At 35.4% G+C, this 10258-nt stretch overlaps 1 protein-coding gene across 1 annotated transcript; it reads left to right on the top strand.

Moving 5' to 3' along the window:
- Positions 1 to 2353: 2353 nt before the first annotated feature.
- LOC114841390 (odorant receptor 46a-like) lies at positions 2354 to 5587 on the top strand. Its single transcript, XM_029126358.1, has 3 exons — positions 2354 to 2503; positions 4498 to 5173; positions 5244 to 5587. Exons 1-3 carry the CDS (start codon positions 2354 to 2356, stop codon positions 5585 to 5587), a joined length of 1170 nt encoding a protein of 389 aa, XP_028982191.1.
- The last annotated feature ends 4671 nt before the right edge of the window (positions 5588 to 10258 follow it).

The following is a 10258-nucleotide window of genomic DNA, read 5'->3' as shown; positions in this document are numbered from 1 at the left end:
GAAAAATTTTGTTATTTGCTATAAGTTTTCAATTTTTTTTCAACTGACATTAAAACTGTCAAATAAATTGCGAGAAATTTGGTTTTTTAATAATAAATATTCAGCGTCATTAAAATTACGTGTTGCACAGAATAATTATTTTTTTAAATATTCGTTGTTCATAAATAGATAACTGAAATAGTTTAAACTTTTGGAACCATTATTTTTTTATTTAGACACGAAATCGATTTTTGATAAAATTCTGTATTGGATTTCATGGAACGAAATAGTATTCAAAAATCAATCTCTACATAGCTCGACACACTTCAGTATCACCACATAAAATTCTTCAGACTGGGGTTCAGGGATCCCCATCAATATTAAATTTCAGTAATATTACCCAAATTTGCCCTTATATTATTGAAGGTTTAAAATATGTTGATTCAATTTTTCCAATATTATAATATTAATAATCTGATTTTTACGAATAATGCAATATTTAAAATTTGTTAATATACAACTGTAAATTTATTACTAAGTGAATAATTCAAATTTTAGAAAGGGGGATTTTCGATTACACAAGTAATCGTCAATTTTCCTACCTAAATTGTCGATTACCCAAGTAATCGTCAATCGTCCTACCTTAAATTAGTGATTGATAAAATACTTAAAATTTGAATATTTGAATTGATGATATTTATTTACTCAAAAATTACAAGGTTGATGGTTTTTCAATTTAAGGGCTCAAAAGTAATAGTAATAAAATATTACAAATTTGGCTCCCTGCTGGGGTTCTTAAAACTGTTTATATTACGTGGCGACTACATGGCGGGTGACTACGAATATTATGAACAAAACATAGAACAAAGGACAAAGAGAAAATGTGTTCCAAGTGGTCCAATGTACTGGTCCTTATTTTTCTGAAGTTAGTCTCCGACATCCGGAGTTAGAGTAAAGAACGAGATGTGTCTTCTACGTGCGACTGAATAAAGATAGTCACAGTCAAATTAAATTCACAGAGTTATTAATTCAATCTCACCCATAAATCCAATATTCTGAATATAGATAAATTTGTTACGATTCCAAACAAATGATGTTGGCAGTATCTATTCACACGCTCTACGGTAAATTTTACCGTGGTTCCACGGTAGATTCTCACTCACATCTTGTCTGACATCTCTGTTATGAACTTTGGTTTTGAACTCTGGTTTCAGAGTTGAAACCCAGAGTTGTGCCAACATTGTCCAGTGAGGTCTAGGAGTCTCCCCTGGTTCAAAAATCATCCTTCGAATCATTTGCACGCCATTTCGCGACCCACTCTTTCACTCGGGCTTGAGAAGTAAAGAGTTGAGGGTCCACGATCTCCCATACATCCACGGTAGAAATTACCTTGAACCCACGGGAAAACGCCCCGTATATCCACGGTCAAAGTTACCGTGGAGCGTGTGAATAGACACTGCTAATGATGTTTATGGTGGAAAACAGATGGGGTTCAAATGAAAGCTCTGATGTTCGACTATAAAAGTATAAACGCATATCCAAGTACTTTGACTGTTTTTTTCTCCAAACACTGGAGAAAAAAATTGTCAAGTATTTGGATACCCTCCAGGTTTTGTCAAAATGCATTCATTGCACGGCTATGAAAATAGGCAAAATAACAAATAATTAATCTCGAATTGCAATTAACGAAGCTTATACGTAGTATTGCTTAGAAATTTGCACTGACTTGCGGAAGGAACACCGCGGCGAGCTGGGGGGGGGAGCTTTTATGGAGAAAGGAGCAGTTCATTGGCCCTTCTATTGTACTTCCTCAACTTCGTATCTATAATATGTGGTTTATAAGTAAAGAGTAGCTCAAAGAAGAAGCAAGAAGAAGGTAGCTTTGTATACCATGTATTTGCCCCATCATTATTCGTCATTTCATATCCCTACGCAAAATTTCGTTGATAGACGGAGTGGTGTCGCGTATAAATTTTTCATACGACGTGTAGTGGTGGTGGAAGGAACGCGATTCGTGCGCAGCAGTCAAGTAAGCCTATTTACACCGGGGAGTTGGACACGAGTAGAGTTGAAGTAACTCGTCGGTGGAAACACAACGATGAGTTAGGCTCAGTGGAAACGAGACAGAAGTTGGCTATTATTTCCCATGTAAAAGGAAATCCATCGAACTCCTTTGAGTTTATGTCAACGCTAACAACACATCAAGTTCGTACGGTGTAAATACACTCGCTGTCGTTGAACAGTTTCGCGGTTCATTCTCGATCCGTCGCGATAATCAGTTCACGGTCGTTTCAAAATTGACTATTTTTGTTACTTCATGTAAGACCTTCTGGCGAACATCATCGGTTTTGAAAAGGGTTCTTTCAGGAGAATAATGAAGAGAAATATCGAAGATTTTTGGGACATAGATGCCCTACGTGATTTCCGAACATACAAAGTCACAGCGCAAATTATGGGTGTCTGGCCATTTACGTGTCAGGAAACATTCTCCAAAACTCGTTTCTTTTCTATCATAATAATACTGGTATTTGGAAATTTTTTACAGTGTTTTAAGTATTGGCTATTTTATCGCTTTTTTATCGCCTTTATCCCTTACAGTATATTGGAAAAGCTATTCATTCGATTGACTCAATCTAGTCAGAAAATACTTTCTACTTGAGCCGATCAGACTTCGGACAGTTACGAGGAATTATGAAATTGCCCTCACACGGAGAGATCGGATGAAATTTGAAGTTTCGCAAGATTCCGGTCTGAATGATTCATGAATATTCCATGGTTTTGTAAATCATTCAGGTAGGAGTCTAGCCTGAATAAAAAAAATTAAGAATAAAAGATGACGTTCTGTGTTTGTAAACGTTCGTCTAAGGAAGACAGTTTGCACTGGCAAATTTTGAACAATTTCTGCAACAATTTCATATTCGTTAGGTTTTTTTTGGATCCTACGCCAACAATGTCTCTGTCGTGGATCTTGATCATGAAAATTGTTGTTGAAATTTATATGCTGTATAGAGGCTGATACTTCAAATTATTATTACCTAGAATTACACGAGAAAACTTAATGACTACCAACCTCAAAGGAGTGATTTTAAGTGGATTATACTATCACCAGTCAACCAGCTATAACTGTCTTACCTTTCAATCTCATCCGATTCTTTACTCGTGTAGTTAGAATTGTGGAATAGCTATAATATAATTGAGAACGTCATTTCAACTTCAAATGCCAGACCTCCATTGCGCCTGGAAATTTTACTTATCGGTCCGAAAATCACAAGTCTCATGATATACAGGGATCGGCATAATTATAAATTATAATTAATGTTAGTTGATTACTTGCATAATCCAATATTCGAGGGGATGATTGATTAATTAAGCAATGAATAATTTAATGACCAAGGATTGCCAATTATTTTACTAATCGACAATTGCTATGAGTCCTGATACATTTTTCGATAAATGAATAATCACCCAGTAACGATTACCAATTAATTAGTCAATTGTCTATCAGAATAAAAAATTAACCGATTAATGTGCCAACTGTTAATCTTGTTCGATTCTTTCTCAATTATTCAAAGAGGAATTAATTGAATCTGGAATTCAATTCATTCCGATTCCGAAAAAAATAATTATTCAATTAATGAGTAATTTTCATGGAGAGATTTTTAATTATTTACTGAATCATCAATTAGAATTCCTAATGATTCAATATTAGCCCGGTGGCCTGGCGTAGTGGTTAAGGCCGTTGCCTCACAACGGATAGGTTCCAGGTTCGATTCCTGGCCGGGTAGAATGGTGAGATCTAACCATTTTTAAAGTCTTGATCAATCGCCATATAGTCTCATCAGACTCGAAGCGATATAAAATAAGCATAAAAAAAAAAAAAAATGATTCAATATTCCGATCAATCATCAATCATACCTAGAAAACGTTCAATACTTGAATCATTTCATAATCGAAACGAAATAAACTTTCTTTAGGTAACTGATGTGAGAAAATTTTCGATTATTTCATCAATGGATAATTATCGCTGCATATTATGCAATTATTCAATGAGTCATCACTGAACCTCCAAAATTATGGAATAATGCAATCACTGTAAGAGCTTATCAATTCTAATACTTAATCGTGGGAAAACCACTGGATCGATTCATTCCAGTCACATTCTGAGATCGTTAATTCCAATTACATAATTTATTCATGAAAAATCCTTGCCTTAGCGATTTAGAATTTCATGCATAATTTTTTGTAATGATTGCCAATTGATGAAATAATCGAAAAATTGAGATAATTGCAATTATTTCGAAAAATATTGGAGAATTAATGATTATTGCCTATCTCTGAGAATATATTCTCTTCATCATAGACTTTGTGATGAAAAGTAGCATTCGGCACTCGTAGAAAAACTTTTGTGTGTTTAATACTGAATTGAACTATCGCTTCAGTATTAATGATAGTTATCAGATAGTAATCGAGATAACTAACAGATAGCTATTAGAGATTTTCAATGATTGATTTCTATAGACTTCTATGGCAGCAATGCTTGTGCAAGATATTCTCAGAAATTGCGGTACTATCAATGAGGCATTAGAATCAGCTGTGTTCGTTCCAAGTGCATTGCTCGGAATACTGAAGATTACACTTCCGAGAATTTATTGGAAAAATATGAAATCCATCATACTGTCTACTGCGCAAGATTGGTCAACTACCACTTGTACTCAATCTCGCAAAATTATGGGAAGAAGTTCGGTGGTGAGCACAGCGGGTTTCCTTTTTCTACTCGGTGGTTCATTATCTATTTCAGTGCTGGCTGTCCTTCGCAAAGCTGCATTAAATTTTCGATTGAACAGTGAAAATTCGACAATACAATACGTGGCGCTCGGTGCTGGTTGTTGGAGGTCAGATCTTCCCATGAACATATACTTAATATATGCTACGCAAAGTATTCAACTTTGTATCATGCAGTTATGTGTGAATGGGAGTGATGCTTGCTATTACCAAATTCTTAGCCACCTTAGTGGTCAATTGAATATATTGAAACTGAATTTGGAGGGATCCATCAATTCATATGACGGAAAATCTTCACCAATTGATGCATTTGTGAAACAGCATAATCGTCTTCTGAGGCTGTGTTATCATGTGGAAGAAACATTCACTTTTGTAGTCTTGTGCCATTTAATGACCAATTTATGCTTCATAAGTAGTGCTTGTAAGTAAAATATTTCAAAGCACGTATTCCTCCAATAGACTACTTGGATTCTATTTTCTAGTGATGATAGTGTTGACGTCATGGAGTGAAAATGAAGAACGCGGGAATTTGGTAATATTCGGTTGTACAACAATATTTTTTTATGGTCAAATGTTCTTATTCTGTTTTGGAGGTGATGTCATAACGACGAGAACAGAAGCATTATTTCATTCCGTTTACAGTTATCCGTGGTATAAGTTAAAAGTGTTTGAGCGTCAAAAGGTTCTATTCATTTTGACAAAAACAAATTATCCGATGCATTTCACGGCGTGCAAGCTTTATCGTTTGAATCTAGAAAATTTTAAAAATATTGTGAAATTTACTGCTTCATTGTTTTCTTTCATGCGACTCTTCCTACAAAAGTAAAATTGAATTCACTTGATAGTAGAAATGACAATCGCAAAAATCCATGAATAGTATAGGGACACAGTTACAGAAATTGAATACTACGCATGCTTATTGAATTATTACATTATATTAATCCGATAAAATTTTTCATCTCCGATTTTTATTCTTTGCTAATCTTGTTATGTCTTCTATCAAAATGTGAGGGTAGAAATTGAATTGATGGGTATTCTTTATTTGAAAAAATATATTAATTTTAAAACTTTCCGGAGACATTCAAAAATAGAAATTTTGATTTTCTTGCTGATCACGTATCTCTGTTTTTTTCACATTCTTCCATTGAAATTAGATAATAGAGAAGAAACATATTGATATTTTTTCGTCATAAAAAAAAAAAATCAGTTTTTAAATTTTTTACAAAAATCGTTTTCTTTTATTTTCTTGCTGATCATCTCTCCCTGCATTTTTCTCATTTCCTCTCAATGAAATCAGATCATGAAAACGAAAAATTTCATTTTCATAATATGATTTCATTGAGGGGAATTATTATATTATATTGATATTATTTAATATAAATATCTCTTCACTTGAAAATGAAAAAAACTGTTCCCACAATTTGTATACTACAATGGGAATAGAATCCATTAAATTTAATTTAATCTAACCACAAAGAAAAATTAGAAAGAAAACAATAAAATAAATTAATATAATATAATATAATCTAGCGACGGGCGCGAAGCGCCCATTCGCTAGTCCCTCTAGTAATAAACAAATAGATTGATACCGCAAATTTGTGTTTTGAATCCTATTGATAATTCACCAGGGATTATCCACTACACAACATTCACAAAGAACATCTGGATTCAAGTATTATAGTATTAGAATGGGTGAGACGTGAAAACCTCTGCGAATTATCAACTCGAATAGGGATCAGTCCTATTCCAAAATCGCAGTCATCAAATAATTTCGATCGTCCAAAATTCCTACGGACTTCAGTCTGATATATCGACAAATGACTGATTTTAACCAGGATTGATTGAAAAATTTACACCATGCATTCATATATTGAGTACAACAGACTGATCGTTTAAACTGACATGAGACGATTATCAAATATTAATAGTATGAAAATTTTTGACAGCAGTTTGTTAAAATGAAGATTATTTGGCCTGGCGGTCGAAACATTGCTCGAAAATTCAAAAAATTATAAAAGCACACAGAAAAGTGACCTGACTCACAGAGAAAAGAACATCTGGCGGTGAGGGAAAATATTGCAGAAAAAGCCATAGTAAATGATACATAGCAGATCAGGAGTATCGATTCAATGATTGCCCTAGGATTCGTCATCATATTCCTTCTAGTTCTTCTTATTCTGCATTCTTTTTGTTCCCTCCCGTATTTTCGCTGTTATATTTCTTGGAAGAATGTCTTTACTCTTTCATTATCTTCAACGTCGTGTCTTTTTGTGAACAAAGTGCTGACAGAATGGAACACGCAACACATAAAGACTTTTTGTGTGATGACGAGAGCTGCAAAATTTGAGAGTGCAAAACTTGACACAAGCTTTTGGTTGCTGGGAAGCTTGAGGAAAATTCCCCCTAATTTTGAAGCTCGAGGTGTATCTGTACAAATTTAATTTACCAATTTCTATCAATAGATCTATCTAAATTCCCTCAACAGCGGTTATTGCTGTTACTTACTATGGAATTTCATTATTCACAATTTCTTGTTGATAGTTAACATTGAAAAACTAATTCCTTCGACTTTTTTTATGGCCTTTTGAGTCCTCTTTTCGAGTCTCATTTCGGCACTCTATCCAACCCTACGCATGCGGCTACACTGAGAAAAAAAATTTCTAATATCTGAAACATATTTTCTTGAGACAAGTAAATTTCCTTCAATTGCTTAATTCTCTCAGGCATCCCAACTCACATGACCCGAGAAAGACCTCATGCTTTAAAATATTCTTGTACTCAAGTATGATTTTGTCGCAAATGAACTTACTCAAATCGCGTAGAAGAATCGTCAATCTTCTAGTCTTTATTGTTTTCATGATTTTTTCGTTATTCACTTCCAATATTGCAATATGTAAAATATTCATGACGTAACGCGGAACGATAATGATGAATGAAAATTTATTCGAGTTCCGTGAAGTGCACACATTCTGAGATTTAAGCCACTGAAAATAATTTACTTCTCTCGAGAAAATATGTTTCAGATATTAGAAATTTTTTTTCTCAGTGTATGGACTCTACATTGTACCGCATTCGCACTCCTATAAAACATAGAAGTAGCATGGGAAACCACAGGAAATCCATGCCGATACAGGCGGTTACTCTATGAGCAACCTCTCGCTCGCGGGAGCCTTCCGTTGAAAAATTCGGTTCCACGGAGAATCAAACTCACAACCTTTCGTACACTAGACTTACGTCTATCCAACTCGGCCACCGGCGTCGGTTTTTCCTTCGACTTCATGATAATTCCAAATCTTGTATTCATTGCATGTTAGCAAATTTATGAATGATGAGGGCCAATGGTGAACAATTGATCAGGCACTGGAAAGACAGATTGCATCCTGACATTCGGATCGAGCTTGGATCATATATTGACCAGACTAGGAATGTGAGTGACAAAAATGACCGGTCAAATGACGGTAAATTACCGCGGTCATGACGGATAATTACCATGTCCATAAATCTAACGATTCGGTCAGGAATTCGAAAAACGACCAATTCAATTCCGGCGGTCAATTCTCATCTATATAGATGACACAGAAATTTTTATTCGGTTACTCGGTGTCGGCAAGGTTGCTGGCGATCACAGGGACCCTACGTCGCCACTAGGGGTCTATGCGACACTAGATAACTAAATTCGTTCAGCAAGCAATTCAGATGAAGAGCTGAGCGAGCTAGATGAGGGAGCCGGTGGCAATTATGAGAATTAAGGAGAGAAGGACTGAAGACGAGCCTCATCCAGCATCCTCCTAATTTAATATGAAGTTTTTGACCAAAAACAATATATACAGAGACAACTATTTAATTAATTTTGTTGACCTTTATTAAGTTCATGAGTTTATCATGAGTGATCTCGAGTATCGAATTTATGATTGTTTTGTAATTCGTTCCAACAGACGTTAACTTTAAATTATGAAATGCGATTCAATTCCTAACTAATGAAATAAAATAACCAAAAATCTGAACTAAAAAATTACCAAAAAAAAATGACCGTCAAATTGCATCTATATAGAGGAATTTTGGTCATTTTCTTAAATTTTTGACGCTGGTTGTTCATAACGGTCATTTTGCATGAGGAATTATCTCGGTGTCAGAAAATGGTCAGAAAACGGTCAATTTTGCCTGACCTGACCGAATTAAAAAATGACGGTCATTTCACATCCCTAGACCAGACGGATTTGATCGTGTACTGGTCAGGGAGTTCGGATCTAGTACTGAACAAATAAACCGGATTCTGAAATTCGAATCAGGCATGGATCCAAACAAGCGTTACAAATCTGATCCAAAACTGATCGAAACCAGTTTTTACTGATCAGTCCCTTATGCCAGGCTGATTTGAATTTTCACTCAGGTATATTCATTTTTATAAAATGAAGAAGTGTACTGAAAACAGCAGCCATAAAATTTTAACAGTGTCGCACTAACTTGAGTCCGACAACTTAAGGGGACACCCATCCAAGTACGAACCAGACTAGACGCTGCTGGTATCCGGTTAATTCATCCCACAAATTCATCCCATGACAATTCATCCCAAACTATTTCATCCCATTTTTTTATTATTACTGTTTGGATGAAGAATACGCTTGGTTGAAGCGCGTGTCTTATCGAATTAATTTTCAAGTTTTGTACGGATTTTGTAAATCGATGCTGTGGCCTATTACGTGTGGCCGATCTGGCGAATGTTAGCTGAGATGGATAAGAATGATTTGACCGTTTTTTTGCAATGTTTCCTGTTAATCCGTTGACCGATTGTGTAAACAATACTAGGAGGGAATCGTGAAGTATCTGATAGATTTTGATGTTGTGCTCGGTGCCTTTTTCTGTGAAAATAAAGTTAATGTTTTACTCTCCCTGAATTATTGTTCTGATCGTGAGAAATTCCATTGGAATTTGATGTTTGGAATGAAATTGTCGTGGGGTTGATTTGTTTTGGGATGAATTTGTTTGGGGTGAGTTGTCCGGGATAAATTGGTTTGGGATGAGTAGTCCGGGATGAATTCACCTAGAACCGACGTTGCTTACAGCTTGGACGATCGCCGGAGCCGCGCGCTACCCAGGTAATTTGTTGTAAACTGTCGCTCATTCCGGAAATGTATTGTTTCTGCATTTATGTATTACATAACACATCATTATGACACACATCATCATTAATTCACATCTGATGAATTTCGCCTCATTAAAATCGCTCCACCTGATCAGAATCGATTCAGGCACGTGGGTCACTCAAGAATGAGTTGTCAGGTAGATGGTTGATTGAGTCAAGTACTTTCATTTGCAACACAGTTAGTCAATCATCAGTGTGAGAATCAGCTCATGATCAGGTACAGATCAATCAGGTTTAGTCGACATTCTCACTGGCGGATCTTCTCTCAATGAGTATACATAATTATGATTCGACCTGATTGGAAGATCACATAAATTGGTGTCATTTTCCAGTGAAACGTTTTGACCCACGTGG

Source organism: Diachasma alloeum, unplaced genomic scaffold, assembly GCF_001412515.2.
Source record: "Diachasma alloeum isolate Michigan unplaced genomic scaffold, Dall2.0 Dall_scaffold_00371, whole genome shotgun sequence".
NCBI classification, from domain to species: Eukaryota; Metazoa; Arthropoda; class Insecta; order Hymenoptera; family Braconidae; genus Diachasma; species Diachasma alloeum.
This window is presented reverse-complemented; position numbering and strand designations above follow the sequence as displayed.

Coding starts and splice junctions, on each gene's coding strand:
- LOC114841390 (XM_029126358.1), top strand. CDS start 2,354: ATGAAGAGAAATATCGAAGATTTTTGGGACATAGATGCCCTACGTGAT. Junction 2,504..4,497: donor TTTCTATCATAATAATACTG/GTATTTGGAAAT, acceptor TGATTTCTATAG/ACTTCTATGGCAGCAATGCT. Junction 5,174..5,243: donor GACCAATTTATGCTTCATAA/GTAGTGCTTGTA, acceptor TCTATTTTCTAG/TGATGATAGTGTTGACGTCA.